At 39.1% G+C, this 19,288-nt stretch overlaps 1 protein-coding gene across 4 annotated transcripts in view; it reads right to left on the reverse strand.

The window, feature by feature from the left end:
- The window catches only part of LOC109917435 (teashirt homolog 2), a 504,362-nt gene that overhangs the window by 260,278 nt on the left and 224,796 nt on the right, over positions 1-19,288 (reverse strand). For all 4 annotated transcript variants that reach the window (XR_007264224.1, XM_048608624.1, XM_048608623.1 and 1 more), the window contains exon 2: positions 4,052-7,152. Coding sequence is in view for 3 of the 4 variants with exons in the window: in XM_048608624.1 (XP_048464581.1) it covers positions 4,061-7,152 (3,092 nt within the window). In the remaining variant the exon portion in view is untranslated. The remainder of the gene's footprint in view (positions 1-4,051; positions 7,153-19,288) is intronic.

Below are 19,288 nucleotides of genomic sequence, written 5' to 3' on the forward strand. Positions count from 1 at the left end.
CCTGGAACACTAGCCTGAGGTTCTGGTTACTTACCTCACCACATCACCATGACTCCTCCACCTCCCTTCTGTGATCATATGTTAGCTGATATTGTTAATGCTTTTTTCTCATTGGGTACTGCCCTTAATTTGCAATCATCATTTTACTCCTCACAAAACCACCCTTGACCCATTTGTCCTTGAAAACCATTGATTCTCTAAAGTTTGAGAATATGCTGTTGCCTCCTAAATCCATGCAAATCTTTCCCTGAAACGTCAAGGTTAAAATCTTTCAGTCAAGTTTCCACTGCTGCCACAGTTCTGCAACAGCTTTTATCAGAGTCACAAGTGACAATCTATGTGACTGTGACCGTAAGCTATTTCTCCTTTTCCTCCTCAATGTGTCAGCAGCCTTTGATATGGTTGATCACACTAACCTCCTCCATCATCCACCTGATTCACTTGTTTCTATCTCATCTATTTTGTCTGGACCAGAGAATCATCTGCAATGACTTTTCCCCCTCACTCTCAATATTGCCTCTGGAAATCTCTCAGGATCTATCCTTATACTTTTTTATTCTACTAATCATGCTGTCCCTTGCAGACATCTTCGGAGAACATGTTGCTACTATATATACAATGATGATGCTTTGCTGTACTCCATCACCTGCTATGGTGGAATTCAAACCCGGACCCCACAGCAAGTGCTCAGGTCTCTGGATTACTTGTCCAATGTCATTATCATCACTGCCTTCGCTTGTGCACCCCTGATTTTAATTAAGCCTTCGTTTTTACACAGCTCATGTGACATGTAGCACTGGATGAATGTCCTCCACATGCTTTCAGCTCAAGAGAGTTCAGGTTCTGGGATTCCATCCCTAAGCCTTTGCTTCTTCTTTTCTTCAAAACATTCCTTCAAGCTTCCTTCTTTGAGGAAGCTTTTGCTCATCAATCCTAAGATTCCTTTATGTGACTGGGTGTTAATTTATCAAGCTAAGTTTTTCTTTCAAGCATCTGGGAACATTTTAATATAAAGGCTCGATGTAAATACAAGCTTTTGGCGTTGTCATTTTGGGAGCAGAAATTTGAGTAAAACATGACTTCCACCATTTTTTCCAAGAATTCATGGATCTCCAGCATTCTACAAAATTCACTCTTACTGATCATCATTAATTTCCCTGAGAAGGTGGCAGTAGGTCTTTTGCTTGAACCACTGCTGTCCTTGTCATCATAGAGCTCCCAAAAATGATGCTTAACACAGAGTGCTTTGCAGAAGTTATTTATATAAATGAATGGCATGATAGCTCACTTCACAAACTGATGAGTCAATTGTACAGTTTATGATTCAGGTCAAGATTGGATAGGGATAGTATGTTATCCCCCCACCCCCGAAATATATTCTTGAACTAGTTGGATTTTGTGAAAGGAAATTAAATGCAATACCCTCAGCTTGAATAAAATTTAAATGCAAGTGGCTTTCTTCCTTGCATCAAGGCAACTTGAAGTATTAACAATTTTACAGTTTAATGTTCTAAAACTATAATTGATCGAACTTAACTTTTTGATGTTGGGGTTTATAATAGAATATATTATTAGCGTTAACAGTCAAATTATGAGAGTGTAGTATCGAACTGATAAACAGCTGTAAACAACTGTGGCTTTTCTTCTGTTTGTAGCCCACCCAGTGTAATTACCATATGTGACTGCCTTTTTGTTGTGACTACAAGATGCAGGTATTGACACAGATCCTACATTTTAAATGTCTTCAGTGCACTAGCAGTCCTACACAACAATCATGCATTGCTTATTGTCCCCTCATTCAGAAAATATAAAACTAAAATGCTTCTTTATTCTAAATATGGAGTCTGTTAATCAATCCATAACTTAGTCTTTTCTCTTCTACTTTTTTATTGTTTCAACTAAATAGTGCACTCATTCTGCAGCCTAAAACCTTGGGGTGAACATTAGTCTTTGATTTCAAACACAAATTTTCTAATTTATGGGTAATATTGAGTGTGACAATCTTTTCTGGCTGACTGGCAAGAGTCCCAATTACACCGCAAGTTAGTAAGGACTGGTCCTTGTGACACAGCTGGGGAACGCAAAGACAAACTTGCAGAAAATGAATGATTAAACTTTCTCCAGAACGTACACAGTCAAAATTTATCTGGAATTTTACGGTCAAGAGTCAAACTCTTTTCCCCTCAACCAAGAACAATTACTGGAGAATATTGATTCTAAGTCAAAACAAGTTGGTTCACACTGCACCACTGTCACAGTCACACTCGCAGCTCAATGATAGTCACAAGGATAAATGCACAAATACTTCCAACAAAATCACAGGTGGAACTTCATTGAATAAGATTGCCAGTAGTTTAAAACCCTTCTTCTCTGTCACAAAGAACTGAAGGTAAAGATAAGTGGTATAGTTGAAAACTTACCTCACCTCTTATCACTTCAATGGTAGGTGGCGGTTACTTGGTTACCATCTATCACCATCCAGCCATGCAACAAAATGCAATGTACCTGGACTATGGGACAATTTCACTCTTCTAACGGATAAGGCAAGGTAATTCCCTCCCAAAGTAATCAGAACTAGGCAGAATTCCAAAGAACTCAGAATGGACAAATTTGAATTACTTTGGGTTTAGATTCAATCTGTTTTTCACAGGTTTTGAATAAAATACTGAAGGAGAAACCTGGTATTACACTTATTGGATCACATGATAAGCTGGAACTAGTTATTATAATGCAACAGATAGTTGGACACATTTTGATTTTTCAAGTGAAGTTATAATCTTTGTGACAAACCTTATTTACATATCAAACTCTGCAGACTTTTCCCTCTAAAAGAAAAAAAGGCTATTTTATTTCGCCAACCATTAAAGCATCCAGTGCAAAATTCTGAGACTTTTCTATAATACAGTTTTGAGTGTGAAAAGGGCTTAGTGTACAGTCAACTGTTAGGTTGGGTTTAAAATGGTAAATATATTTAATGTACTTGTACAGTTTCACAAAATACAATTTAACATAATTTCATTAATATTCAATGCACTGTTATTTCCATCATTCTCTTAAAATAGGTCAAACAAAATAGCACTTTATCAATAGATTATTGTTTACCAAGGATAACATTGAATGTGCTTACGTCCCAAAAAAATACCACAGCTTCAATAATCAAGGTTCAATTTCATTTCTGTGCATCAGAATTATATTAAGAGACAAACATTATACCCATTCAAACCAATACACTTATTGTCATCAAGAATCTTTATGCAATAAAGGCATGAAATAGAAAAGTGCAAGATTTTGAGATAATCGTGTTGTATCTGTAGCTTTTAAACTGATTCTGAAAAGCTCTGTGCAGAGCCAAAACATACTGTGGATGGGAACAGCTAACACCAGTAGTGAAAAAAATAGGCCAATAATGAATCAGCAACTTGTTTTACACAATGCTCATTTCTCTTTCTTACTGAAGTTAAAAACTAAGAACAATAGACACTTGTGTGAAATAGGTTTCCTTCTGGTCCATTACCAGACCATTCTGCATCAACTATCCCAACTATTTCAAATACAAATCTGCATATTTTCAATATTTCAGACACACTTGAATAATTAAGTGTGCGAACAACCAGGAAGATGCTCAAGAAGTTTCAGTAATGGCCCATTTTAAATAGCAGGTACAATTGTTCTCCTCAGCAGAGACCTGATAGAGTGTCCTTCTTGTTGTCAAGAAATTTCAATTACACTAACTGAACAAAAAACAAATCTCATGAAATAACACAATGCCACAAATGTCTGAGGCATATTACTTCCTTATCCAAAGAAATGCATTAAACTTTGTTCAATTAAAACGATGGCCTTAGATTTAGGATTAAAATTATCTTGCTGTATGAATAGTTATCCAAAATATTATCCATTAGAAACAAGAAAGAATTTTTACAAAGGACTTTTTAAACTTAATCACAACACTTCTCAGGAATACCGTTTAATATAATTTACAGTGACTCACCTTCCCAATACTTTAAAACTGAATTACTTTGAATGATACAGAAAGAGTCTTGATGCTCACCTTGAGTTGTTACTCTTCCTCTAATTCAGTTACATACTGCGAATGATTCTCTGGTGACTTGCCATGCGTTTTGCTGAGGTGAAGTTTTACTGCGTGCTTGCTAGCAAAAGTTCGATTACACAGATTACACTGGAACTTGCTGCCTGTGTCCTCATCTGTTACCAATGGCCCTGCTGACTTCTCAGATGTCACTTTTGAGACTTCTTGCTCTCCTCTGGCATGCTGTACAGAAATTTTTGCCATATCTTTCATAGTGAAGCCCAAATGGGATTCTAAATGACCAATATAAGTGGAAGGAGTCCTAAACTGGGAGGCACAATCGTTGCAGTAGAAAATTGGGTGCCCTGTGTCTAAGTTCTTCAGGAATTTTGTTCCACCTGTCTTTCTTAGTTGATATTTCACATTGGCAAGCCAATGACTTATGGTAGTCATGGTGAGTCCAGTAAACTTTGAAATATGCATGCGGTCTTGTGGACCTAGGTCTGATAATAGATATTTGCCTTCACCTGTTTGCCAAAGGCTGGCAGCAAACTGGGCCTGCAGAATGAGAAGATGCTGGGGATTCCAGTTTGACTGCCTACCTTTTCTTTTCTGAACTGGTAAAAATTCCATTGACACGTCTTCGAAGCTCCTCACATCAGTCTCTAACCTCTCTGCTGTTATCTTTGATGAGGTAGAAGGTTTTGGTGTTGTGCCTTTAGGGAGGACTTTTACCATGTCTGCAATATCAGATAAAGCATGTTTGGAAGGTAATGAAGTAAAGGATTTGACCGGGTTTGATTGGGCAGCTTTGTCACTCTTAGATTTTGTGAGATCTATTGGCTGATCACTACTTTCATAGTAATATCGATCAGCAAGACTAGACGGTTTGACTAAACTTGGCGGCGAAGTTGATTTCTCCAGCAAACTTTTATTGAGTCGACATAACATAGTTACTGGGTCTGAGTTTGAATTAAGGGGCTTGGCAGCTTTGCCAAGATGAGTGTTCATGATAGACTGCAATGCACTAAGTGGACTGACAGAAAGTTGTTCAGATGGATGGTCTGTGATAACAGTCATTCCAGAGCAACCATTGGTCATTGAAAAATTTGGAGATCCCGTGTCATTTTTTACAGGCTCTTTCTTGAACCTTTCTTTTGCTTCTTCATCATCTTTCAAACAAGGTGAATGCGTCCTTGGCTGATCAGGCAGAGTTTCTGTTTTTATTGGGCTCTCAGTTTCCATCTTACATGGTGAAATTACCCCAGATTGAAGATTTAATGTTGGATCCTTTTTCTCAATATTGCTTTCTTCCAATTTGGATGAAAGTTGTTCATGAGATGGACTAATAGGCTCTTCTTTAATTTGGTCACTGTTGGATTGAAGGGGTTGGTTTTGGTTACTTGTAATAACAGAGAAATATCTGACTTTTGGAGCTATTGGTTTCAGGTTTGGCTTAACTTGTAATATTTGAGTACCAAGTTGCACAGGTTTAATAATACCGGGGAGCTGATAGGCAGCATGAATGCTGGGATAAGCACTCCAGCTTGGGCTCCCAGTTTGGGCTTTGTTGATGGCTGAAGTAACAGTGTTTTCAAGGGATTTAAGAATATCACCACCTCCCTTTGAGCTCTCTTCTAGATCTTCTTCCCGTATGTACTGATACTGAAGCGATGGATCAAAGATCTTCTCCAGGTTATCATCTTTGCAATCATCTTTATCTTTATGCTGTTTTTCCAAGTCTTCTGACATTTCTTGCTTTTCTTCATGGGTTTTGTTATCTTCTGAAACTGAGGGTGTTAATGAATCTGGAGGCAATTTGCTGACTGGTGCCAAAAGTTGGATTTCATTTGATGGTCCTTCAGTAACTGACTGTGCTTTGTCGACAGCCAAAGGGTCAAAAACAATCTGTTTTCCCTTCTTTGACGCAGAGTTTGTTACCTTAAGAAAGTGCCCCGTTACCATCATATGAGCTGTGAGCTGCTGTAGTGTATCATGTGAGCTTCCACATTCCATGCACTTCAGAATTTGAGACTTACAGGCTTCGAACTGCCAGGTATAGCTGGCACCGTTTTGATAACCATAGCGATTGTTAGAGGACACATAGGGATTTGAATTCTTTTGTGCTTCACCTGCAAAAGTACCTGCAACTCCAGTTGTTGAATCTGGTGAACAAGGCTGGTTAACTTCATGCTGGGCTCGTTTTTTTGTCGGAGGGACTAACTTTGATCCAATAGGAGGCATAGGTTCCTTCAGAGGCACTTTCTGGTAATGTTTTGTTTTAATCATATGAACACTCAAATCTTGGAGGGAATCAAATGAATGTCCGCAGTACATACACTTTAAAACTTTCTGGGCATCGTGCATCCCATCAATGTCCTGCAAAGCCCGTTTTCGTGACTTTGTCCAACTGCTGTTGTGGTCCACATCCTTTTCGTGATTATCGTCTTGGTAATGTCCTGTATCATTCATGTGTACAGTTAACTCTACCAAAGTGTCATATGCTGCACTACATTCTCTGCAGCGAAACCTACTGGCACCTGTGAAAACAGTCCCAAACAACTTGTTATTTTGCCTGTACAACTGTACTGAACTGAAAAGATTTGGTTTCGGCACTGGCCTACCAGAGGATGTCTGTTGAAATGTTTTGGATAACGCATCTTGGTGCCAATCAAAACTACTTTTGGTGCTTTCGTTGCTGCTTTTGCAGCTTGTCCTTTCAGTCTTTGATTGTTTGAGGTCAAATCCCAGACTTGACCAATATGAATCAGACAGAAAGCTAGCATAAACAGCTCTCATTGCTCCTAAACTGTTCTGTTGGCCATTCTTTATCTCTCCATTTGATTGCTCTTCCTTTTCCTGTCCATCCCGGGAAGAAATACTTTTAAAATCAGCCAATCTGTCACTGGTATCACTGAGGTGCGATTCACACTCTGCATCCGGATTGGACATTGCACTGACTGGAGAATTCTGGTAGCTGTAACTGCCTTTGCTTTCTTCTTCCTCCTCCTCTTCCTCCTCAGTGCACATGTAACCATTACCTTGTAATTCTGCAGCAGAAGGACTGGCATCTTCTCTTTCTCTCAGTTCTCCTGTCTTCAAGTCTTCATCTGGGACATAAACTGAAATACAAAGAAATGGTGAAACTGTAATCGGCAGAAACTGAATCTGATCAATCAGCATCACAGACACAAATAAAAACAGATTCCTTCCTATACATTCTCCGGTAATGTTCAACCTAACTTTCAACATCGATGTTACAGCTCTGTCTTTGCACATTTACTGAACTAGCCTTTAATCTCTCATATTTCTCAGCATGTCCATTTTTCTGCTCTTAGTACTGAGAACAAATGTTCATTTTACGGTTTTGATTACAAGAAGATGGGAGAAGACAGATTCAAACAACTCCTGTAAAACAGCAATGCATGAAAATTAATATTGCTTGGAGAAAACTATATGTTTCATACATGGAATGTGTTTAGCATTTTTTTGTGTTGAGGACACTGGCTAAAGGCAACAAAAATCTAATTTTCCATTACGTACTGGTAAAATTTACCTTTACAAATTTTTGGCCAGTTTTGTCCACATGACATTGAGGGATGTCAGTGGAAAATGCTATGTAAAGGATTCTCAGGCCAGGTACAATATGGCCGGAGGCAAACTAGAGCTAATGCCGTACTAGTTCAGTATTATGATTTAACCCCGATGTCAGAAATGACCTTCTGACTACATAAATATGACATGTCTGGTGTACTTACATTCATTATAGACTTATATAGCCATTTTACCTAATACACATTATTACACCTATTTCTCACAACACCCACCCCCAGATCTGCTGGGATTATTTTCTTCTTGTTGGTCAAGTTCCAGAAAAGAATAATGTAATATGGCCAGGTATCATTTGCAGTTGATTACTGTTACTGGCAGCACAGACAAAAAAGGAGACATTACTGGAGTACCAGTAGTTAATTAAATACTTCCTCTATGATTTGTCAACCCAAGTTCAGCAGTGATTAAATATGAGCTTCTGCACAAATGCAGAATAAAAAACATCAAATGACACCACTCTCTTGCAGAGGGTTCTCCCAGCACAAGAAGCTTTGTCACTGATATTCTGAGCTAATGTTTTGGATGGATATGGTTGTTCTGATTTTAACACAGGGCAAGGGTTAGGTGAGTGGGGCTTGAGGCAAGCAACAAACTGACCAAATATCAGTACATGAACCACGGGTCATTTTAACTCTAAATTTCCTTGTGGAACCTGAAAGAACAGTCCTTCTACACTTAACTTTACAACGCAAGTTTAAAAGGTAACACACCTTTTTTGGGCCTTATCTGACTTCAACTTGTCTTGTTGTTAGGTTAGCCTGGTAGAAAAGCTACAATCAATTTCCTGCACAAGCCTCAGGTTAAATTATCTTCAGAATGCAACATGTATAAAAGAGGACTCTGCAGTTGGGCATCCATCTGTTCTGCTCAGAAAAGCAGGTACAAAACCAGAATCTACAGGAAGAGAATGGATGCGTGACTACTAATTCCCATGGGTGATCTTAACTACCTACCTGGTGGGTTGAGTTGCAAACACAGCATTTGAAGTGTTCCAGAGATCTCCCTAATAATGTGTGCTGCTGCTCCAGTCATAAAACTTTACACCACTAACAACCACAATTGCTCAGATGTGATATGGGATCAATTTAAGACCAGAGTGGCTGTCTCTCATTGATTATTAACTTACAGATGGTTCATTCAAATTGTCAGCTCCTTTATGAGGTAGACATGATGCCATTAGGATTGGTCAAACTGATTTCCTGCATGATTCATACAGTTAGCAAAGATAGACTCCTTGTTTCCGCAACATAAGCTAGTCTGGAACCCAAACGCTTTCAGAATGATTTAAATGTATGATTTGTGACAAAGTAAATTATCTGTTGAAAATTTGGTACATCATTATGTTAAAAAGATGTTTTTCCCTGGAATTGTTTCTATTATAAAATGAATGGTTATCCTTTTTAAGCATTAAATTGTTTCAAGAACTTGTACTGAATCAGAGTCTATAATGCAAACGTAACAGCTGCAAAAGACACCAATTGCGTCTGTTTAAGATATTATTTTCATCAATGTTAAGTCTGATTTGAAAAAAACAACTGTACTGTAAACGCCCCCTCAAAAACATCTTAGAAAGTAATGGCGCCAAACCTACAGTTTCATCAACATTTTAATAACAGCATTAAGAAAAGTGAAAGTGGTATTCATTTATCCTAGTTAGAGCTGAAATGGAATTGACATTGTATATGACAGTCATTTTACTTTCATCAAAACTTTACTTGACCTAATGTGATCCTTCCATTACTTTCATAAGATCCTCCAGTTGGTATTTTGTCTTAATGTCAAAATCACTCTAAATATATCTGTACTTTTCCTTGACCAAAATTGTATATCAAAGCCGACCATTTTAAAACACAGGCCAGATTGCGTAAGAGAATTCAAGGTCAATATTCTGTTGCTGTTTAAGTTGAAGTTGTACAGGAGCTCTCATGCACAAACTTTACCATCTGAAATTATATTTAATAAATGGATTGATAAAGTCTGCACAGCTCTCCGTGTTGACCATCAGTGTCATGCCATTATCAGTGAATAGCAGGAGGGGGAGGAGGGGAAATGATCTTCTTTTCAATGTCCTCTTCCCAGGCAAAAGGGAGAAAGAAGTCTGTTGACAACCAGAACAAAGCTGGCTTGATTGCCAATTGAAAGGGATTTGAACTGAGTTGCTCTGAATGGGAGTTGAGCATTTGATTACAAGTCTGTGCACAGAATACATTTATGGACCACATACATGATTAAATTGAATATATTCAATTCTTTAGCTTTTCAATTACTACAGATTCTGAACAGACCAATAAAAAGTGATACCACCTCTTAAATTTACATTATTTTAGTTCTGAACCATTTTGATTTACTTTAAGGTATAAAATGGAAAAATTTACAATTCAGGGTGTGGAGATTGTAGTCATTTTTCTTCAAATTTTTATTTTGCTTCATTAAACTTTCTCAAAAACCTTTCTACATCTTCACTTTGTTTTTAGCCGTCTTTCTCAGTGAATGACTGAGATTTATTAATTTGGACTAAGCATAATTCAGATTTAATTAATCTTGCATCAGTATCAGATATACTGATATTTCTCAGAACTGAATTATTAATGTAATTCAACTAGCTGAAGCTGGTAACAGTACTCCACATATTTCAGACTGATAAATGCTTCATCTTCTTTGAAATACTGAATGATTTGTTCAATTTTCAAAATGCTTTCATCATAAAAATCATTAGAAAAACTGTGCTTGTAGGAACTTACAAGCTGAGGGAAACAGTTCAGTCCAGCAATTCAATGATTCCACACTGGTTTCCAAATGTAAATTGTAAATTCAATGCCCACACACATTCAAAAAGCTTCAGCTGTACAGGGTGTTGAAGAGACTACATCTCAAATACCGTGTGCAGTTTTGGGCTCCTTATTTGAGGAAAGATGTAAATGTATTGGATGTAGTTCAGAGTAAGTCTACTAGATTGATACCTAGAATAAACAGGTTGTTTTCTGAGGAAAGATGGGACAGACTGGATATGGTTTTACTGGAATTTAGAAGAGTGAGGGATGATTTGACTGAAGTCAATAAGATCCTGAATGGTCTGTCTTGCTAAAATGGATGTGGGACGGATGTTTACTCTTGTGGGTGAGTCCAGAACTAGGGGACACTTTTTTAAAATTAGGGGTTACCTTTTTAGGGCAGAGATGAGAGGAGTCTTTTTCCTCAAACCTTCTGACTTGAAAGGTTGGGGGGGAGGGGTGGTGTCATGAGATCTTTTAAGGCTGAGGTAGATAGATTCTTGTTACAGAGGGGAATCAAAGGTTATTGGAGAGAGATGGAAATGTGGAATGCAGAAAACAAACAGATCTATTGAACGATGGAGGAGTCTTGAAAGACTAATAGGCCTCTGTCTGCTCCTTATCTATATGCAACAAGCATGTTTCCTTGCATATTGATAAAGGGTCCAGTCTAACAACCCACATAAATGCAAGCAGGTTCAGTATCTGATGAATTGTGGATAGAAATGAACACTGCAATTATTAGCAAACATCCCCTATGTCTGACATTCCAGTGGAGGGAATGGTTTGAAGTACATGAAGATGGTTGGATGCTACCTTGAGGAACTTGTGCAATGATTTTCTGGGGCTGAGATTATTAACGATCTTCTCTTGTACTCAGGATAACTCCAGCCATTGGAAAATTTTCCCGTTGGTTCCATTTAATGTCAACTTTGTTAGGGCTCCTTGATACCACACCCAGCCAAACACTGCTTTGACATCAAGGGCAGCCACTCTCACCTCATTTCTAGAACTTCTCTTCCTTTTCCATGTTTGCAGCAAGACTGGAATGAGGTTTGGCCATGGTGAAATCGAAATGGAGCATTGATGAGCAGGTTATTGTGAAGTAAATTCTGCTTGATAGTAATGTTGATCAATCATTTTACAGATGATTGGGAGTAGACCAATCGAGTGCTAATTCGATGGATTGGATTTGTCATGTTCTGCTATTTATTACCATAGAGTCATAGAGACATACAGCATGGAAACAGACCCGACAGTCCAACTCATCCATGTTAACTAGATATCCTAAATTAATCTAGTCCCATTTGCCAGCATTTGGTCCATATCCCTCTAAACATTTCCTATTCATATACCCATCCATATGCCTTTTAAACGTTGTAATTGTACCAGCCTCCACCACTTCCTCTGGCAGCTCGTTCCATAAACACACTGCCCTCTGTGTAAAAAGTTGCCCCTTAGGTCCCTTTTAAATCTTTTTCCTCTCACCTTAAACCTATGCCATCTAGTTTTGAACTCCACTACCCTGGGGGAAAGGTTTTGACTATTCACCTAACCATGCCCCTCACGATTTTATAAACATCTGTAAGGTCACCCCTCAGCCTCTGATGCTCCAGGGAACATAGCTCCAGCTTATTCAACCTTTGCATATAACTCAAACTCTCTAACACTGGCAACATCCTTGTATATCTCTTTTGCACTCTTTCAAGTTTCACAACATCTTTCCTATAGCAGGGAGACCAGAATTGAATGCAGTATTCCAAAAGTGGCCTAACCAATATCCTGTACAGCCAAAACCTGAACTCCCAACTCCTATACTGAATGCACAGACCAATAAAGGCAAGCATGCCAAATGCCTTCTTCACTATCCTATCGACCTGTGACTCCAATTTCAAGGAACTATGAACCTGCACTCCAAGGTCACTGATTTTGGCAACACTCCCCAGGACCCTATGAGTGTATAAGTGTACAAGTCCTGCTCTGATTTGCCGTACCAAAATGCAGCCCTTCATTTTTATCCAAATTAAACTCCAAGTGCCACTCCTCAGGCCATCGGCCCATCTGATCAAGGTCCCATGTACTCTGAGGTAACCTTCTTCATTGTCCACTACACCTCCAATTTTTGTGTCATCTGCAAACTATCAACCATACCTCCTATGTTCACATCCAAAAAGTACCGATCCTTGTGGCACACCGCTGGTCACAGGCCTCCAGTCCAAAAAGCAACACTTCACCATCTTCTACCTATGAACCAGTTATGTATCTAAATGGCTAGTTCTTCCTGTATTCCAAATTTATTATTTTACGATCCAAAATGCAAAGACAAAGAGGATAACTGTTTACAGTGCACTCAAGTGCCAACTAGGTACTGATGTGACCAAAATGGGGTTTTGAACACGATCACAGTTCATCCTACATTCAATGCAAGATATCATCTTGGTAAAAGAAACTGGATCTTGTGATTCATGGTATAATCCTTCTATCATGAACCACAGTTTTCCTGGATTGATCCGCAGCGGGCATGTCTCACTGGTCTGTAGTTTCCTGGGCTATCTTTTGCTACTATTAAAAAAGAGAAACATCGTTTGCTTTTCCTCAGGTCCCAGACGTTTTGAAGTGTACCCAGGTATCAGTCCATGTTTAATTTGAGGAGAATAATTAAATATCAGTTTTCAGATCTGGAGAAAACAAATTTAACCATGAAAAATACAAGCTTTTTCCTAAATCTGTCTACAAATAGAAGAAGTTAACCTAGATGTATATGCTACAGATGACAATACAAGATTGATCGTTTGTTTTGAATAATATGGTAAACAAAACAAAGGAAATATTATGTTACACTTCAGGATCTACCTCGTGATCACTTATACAATATCATTACAAATGCCTCTTTATCCTACATTCTCTTCGAGTCATCCTTTACCTTACTCTGCTTTCACTAATATCCTGACAATGTTACTATTCTCCTTATATTCTATATAAGCATCACACAGCATTGAACTCAAGAATAGCAGATACTGCCCTGTACAATTGTCTATACATTGTTCTCCATCCACAATAAGGCAAACAAACTTTTTGTTTGTACAGCTAGTTGTGAGAATTTAATTAATTTTCTTCTGCCTTTTTGATCTCTTGAATCTGATCCACTATTCCCAATTCAGCGCCTTTCAGGAGAGAAAGAATGGTTGAGAAATGGTACTGATGTTATGAATTTATAGGGTGGCAAGAGGTTTTAAAATGGAAGGCAAGGATTTTGAGAAAGTACAATAGGAAAAATATGACCTGTTATCTTGTTTGAAATGGGATTGAATTTCCTTTTTTTTTAAGCAAAGTACATTTTTGAGTTAGACTTAAGGCATCGTGACTCAATATGACTTTTCTTATCCTCTGCTCTTCATCTCATTACTGTACATCCAGCCTCCATGGTACCTTTGTGGTGGACTGAGAGGCAGAAGTATTCATTGCTGTTGGGAGTTTGTAACATTCACACCTCTGGTGCCATGTTTAAACTGCTGCTCTGCACCAGAGAAGATGCAAGAAACAAAACACGCATACTCCTCTTCACACTGTGGTCCTGCACTGTCGTCCCCAAATAGATGCTTAAGAAAGACAAGTTAGCTCCTCAGTTCACCAACAGGAACCTGGAGATGCCAGTGAATGGGGTGATAGAGAAGAGGGTAGAGTTGTTATCTACTGACGGCAAAAGAGGTCAGGTCACCAGCCCCAACTAAAAACATAGCAGTGCAAGAGGAAGGTTAATTATCTTCTGTACTCACGAAGGGTACAAGTCACCATCTTCTCTCAGATGCCTCATGTTCACAGGGCCACCACAAAGTCGAATTCTGCCACTGTGCATACGTGTCATCAAGACTCATGGACTACAACACTCATCGTTGCTTGCGTCATGTCCAATCAATGCCATCACCCATCTTATCCTCCCTATTCACCTTCTCTGCGCTCTGAACTTCCCACTCACTCACTTATTCGGGACAACACACCAACTCAATTCATGCATCACCACTATCTGCTGTTCTGTCCACTTTCATTGCTCACAATCCCTCACTCTGTCTCACTACATGTAAAACTGGCACAGCCCTTGAACTGGCATCTCCACAGTATGCTAATGGACCCTAGTTTTAATGCCCAGAATGGGTGCACTTGACCTGCAGGACTGACCATACCAAAAAGTTAGGTGTTTAAACAAAAAATGAAAAAGTAATCTTTCTACTGTATGCATTTTTTAATGTATAAAAATACTGACAAAGTTTGAGTTTCTGAACAGATTTAGATGAACTGAATTTAATGCATCACAAGTTAAGCTTACGCAGCATTAATGTATAGCTCAGCTATCCCATAAACATCATGGCATTTGTAATAAACGTCACCAGAAAAGATGGCAGTGAGACCAAAACAGTTATCATCATTTTATTTGAATATAAAAGTGACAGTGCTGCAATCAAATTGAATTTTTAAAAATGAAATTGCACTGATACTTTGTATAATTAATCTCTCATTCTGAGATATATTGAGGATTGGAAAAAAGGTGGTTGTCTCTAGATTATCTGAATAATTCCAGACCACTTGCAGGACATAACTGATTGTGGTTTGCGGTGTATACAAATATTAAGCATTGGAAATGCACAGATGCACCCAGCTAGGTGTGGTGGCAGGTTCTTTTAAAAATGTGTCAATGAAACTCCTGTCTCAAAGAGACAAGCAGAAATTAAATTAACTCGTACAAATTTGACAGCATGTTCTCAATTATGTAGTAGGCCCCGAAAATTAATTACTCCCTTCCAATTTCTTTCCTTGCTTTAAAGCATGAAATGATTTATGTAACAGGAATGAATCCATTACAACAGAAGCAGCAAAGTTTGTACCATACTTTACAGTCTAACAAATCTACTGTTGATTTTGCTTTTTGCAAAATGCTGACTGGCACTGAGTGAACTACACTGTTCATTTAGTACAAACTGACCCGATCCAATCAGCTTGGAACCAGGACTAAACCTTTAAAATTACTTTGCATGTATAAATCAAGAGCATGTGTGTTAGTTAACTCTGGTACACTATTTGACATTACCATAGGAAATGTTTACTATAAAGAATGGACAGGGAAGCAAACCAGATTAACATCAGAGACTGAGACCAGTAATCAGAAATCTTCCAGGGAATATATGGATGGCCTGGATTGCTGCAGCTATAGTGTTTTTTTTAAAACATACCAAAAAGTAGTTGGAGAATATATGACAGTTGTCGTATCAAAGTTTGACTGAATCAGACACATTTACCAAACTTAACAAATTCTGTGAAGCACTATTATTTCAAAACAAAAGCTTAATCAAAACAGTAACTTAAGAAGGGAATTCTAGGCTTTTGACCCAGCAACAGTGAAGCAATGGCAATATATATCCAAGTCAAAATGGTGTGTGGTTTAAAGAGAGAATTTACAGATGATGATTTTCCCTTTTATCGGTTACCATTGTCCTCTTAGTGATCTGCTTTGATTTGATTTATTTATCGTCACATGTATTTTGTTACAAAATACAGTGATAAGTGTTGTGTAGTGTCACCATACTCTGGCGCCGTCATAAAGCACAGAAAAGTAAAGCAAAAATAGAATATAAAGGCAGAAAAATGAAGAAATAAAGAAAAAGTGTTCAATTTTACAGTCCTTCCTGTTAAGTGCTCCGCCATGGGCCATGGGCCTGGTGGCCAGGCTCGAGTCTCCTTCGCTGTGCTGCTGCCACTATGGGTCCTTGATGGACCTTGCCAATGCAGATGTCACTGATTCCACCAGGTACTGTACCGGCCCAAACTCAATTCCTTTGAGTTTGTTTCGGCCTACCTTCGAGGGGAGGTAATGGCCTAGTGGTATTATCGCTGGACTGTTAATCCAGAGAGCAAGGTAATGTTCTGGGGACCTGGGTTCAAATCCCGCCACGGCAGATGGTGAAACTCGAATTCAATAAATATCTGGAATTAAGAGTCTAATGATGACCACGAATCGATTGTCGGAAAAACCCAATCTGGTTCATTAGGGAAGGAAATGCCATCCGAACCTGGTCTGGCCTACATGTGACTCCAGACCCACAGCAATATGGTTGACTCTTAACTGCCCTCTGGGCAATTAGGGATGGGCATTAAATGCTGCGTAACCGGTGGCACCCTCACCCCGTGAATGAATTTTAAAAAAAAATTTTGTAAAACCTCGCCGAAGCAGCTGCTGCCGATACCAGCGGGTCTTGTGCTGGCCCCATCACTGCCTCTGCTGCTACCCCTATGAATCTGCACTGCACGCAGGCACTGCCAGGAACCCCAAACTCACCTCTGATGCCACTGCCAAGACTTCACGCTACTGGGCCCACATGCTGCCGTCAATGCGGTCATCCCGACTGAATTACTCGGCAAGAGGTAAGTAAAATAAAAGCCAAAAGAAAGAACAAAAACAAGAAAAGGGAGAAATAAAAGAAAAGAAAGAAACAAAAAGAAAAGCAGACGAGCCCTGGGCTCAGAAGCCCTAATCCACCGCCATCTAGTGGCGGGCATTGCAGGTTTGAAAGGGGCTGTCAAAGTGGCCTTGTTGAGTTGCTGCATTGCGTCTTGTAAATGGTACACAGTGTTGCCACTGTGACTTGGTGGTGAAGCAAGTGAATGGTGAATTTGGTTGTTGAGGTGCCAGTCAAATAGGCTGTTTTATTTTGGGTGCTGTCAAGCTTCATTTATGTTAGAGCTGCAACATACAGGTGGAGAGTTTTCCTAACAAAAACAAAGTTGCTGGAAAAGCTCAGCAGGTCTGGCAGCATCTGTGGAGGAGAAAACAGAGTTAACGTTTTGGGTCCGGTGACCCTTCCTCAGAACTGATGGTGGCTGGGAAAACGTCAGTTTATATGCAGAAAATAGGGAGGTGGGTGGGGTAGGGAGTAAACGATAGGATAGAGCCCAAAGAGAGAGAAAGACAGTTGGACAGACAAAGGAGTTGCTAACAATCAGGCTGGGAGGGTGAGTAGTTGTTAATGGGGACTGTTAGTGACTAACAACAGTGCGTGTGTAATGGCAGGCTATGTGGTATGAAGGCCCGGTGTGTGGGGTAGGGGGCTGGGATATGGGAGGGTTTAGGCCCTAAAATTATTGAACTCAATATTGAGTCCGGATGGCTGCAGGGTCCCCATTGGGATAATGAATGTTGTTGAGAATTTTCCTAACTTATGCGTTGTATATGGTGGGCGGGCATAACGGTGACAAGTTGTCAGTTACTCTACATAATTCCCAGCCCCTAACCTGTTTTTGCAGCCACAGTATATATGTGTTGGTCCAGTTCAGTTTCTGGTCAATGGAAACCCCCAGGAAGTTAACAGTGGGTGATTTAGTCAGTGTAATGCCATTAACCATCAAGAGGCAATGACTGGATTCTCTCTTGTGTGGCATGAATGCTATTTGCCACTTGTCAGCCCAAACCTACATATTATCATGGATTTCAATACCTAAGCAGTTGCAAATGTTACTGAACATTATGCAATCCTCAGCAAAGATTCCCACTTCTGACCTTATAATGGCAGGAAGGTAATTGATGAAGCGGCTTAAGATGGTTAGGCCTAGGACATTACCCCAAGGAGCTCCTTCAAAGATGCCCTGGGACTGAGATGATTGACTTCTAACAACAACAACCATCTTCCTTTGTACCAAATATAACTCCAGTTAGTGGAGACTTTTCCCCAATTTCATTTTTTAACAAAATTTGCAAATCCTCTCTGGTGCTATAGTTGTTCAAATTTTGCCCTGGTGTCAAAGACAGTTACTTCCACCTCACCTCTGAAGTTCTGTTCTCTTACCCTTGTTTGGACCAAGGCTGTAATAAGGTCAGGAGCTAAGTGGCCCTGGCAGAACCAATCGAACATCAGTAAGCAGCTTATTCCTATGCAGGTGTCACTTAATAGCTCTGTCAGAACCTCTTACATCACCCTGCTGATGACTGAGACTAGACTTATATGGCAGTAACTGGCCACCTTAGATTTGTCCAAATTGTTCTGTGCAGGACGTAACTGGGCTAATTTCCACATGATCGGGTAGATGCTAGTGTTGTAACCGTACTAGAACAGCTTGGTTAGGGGCAAAGCTTGTTCTAGAACACAAATCTTCAGTACATTTGTCAGAATGGTGCCAGGGTCTTTAATTTTTGAAGTATCCAGTGTGTCAGCTATGTGCAGTGAATCGACTTGGCTCAAAACTGGCCAAGATTGGTGATGCAGGGGAACTAGGGAGAAAGCTGAGATTCATTGTCCACTTGACCCTTCTAGCTGAAGATACTTGCAAATGCTTCAGCCGTGTATTATGCATCAATGTACTAGGTTCTCCATCATTTAGACGGGGGACATTTATGTCTCTACTTCCTGTCAGTTGTTTAATTGTCAATCAATTGTTTAATTCGCAGTACTGTAGAGTTTAGATTTGACCTGTTAGTTGTGGGATCACTTAGCCTTTCTTTTACATTCTGCTTCTGTTGTTTGGCATGAAAGTAATCTAATATTCTCGAAGTTTTAATTATCTTTACTTTTCCGTTCATACTCTATTATGTTAGAATATCCAAACGTTAGAAATAGCTCATTCCGTAACAGCCCTTAACCATTATTAAATTTCCTATAATAAATCCTAAATGACAATATTAAAAAAAAATACAAGTGAGCATATTTATATCCAATATCTGCCATATTTTGCCTTTCTAATATTTTGCTTGCTCAATTATCTGCTTCTCACCTTTTTCTGTTACTCTCTGCCTTTTTTAAAACATTCATTCAATTCTTTTTCTATATAATTTCACTTTTCTTTTAAAACCACATATTCTGTCAAGCAAATTCAAAAATCTTTTCTGCACTTA

This window comes from Rhincodon typus, chromosome 19 (genome assembly GCF_021869965.1).
Source record: "Rhincodon typus isolate 14 chromosome 19, sRhiTyp1.1, whole genome shotgun sequence".
In the NCBI taxonomy this organism is placed as follows: domain Eukaryota; kingdom Metazoa; phylum Chordata; class Chondrichthyes; order Orectolobiformes; family Rhincodontidae; genus Rhincodon; species Rhincodon typus.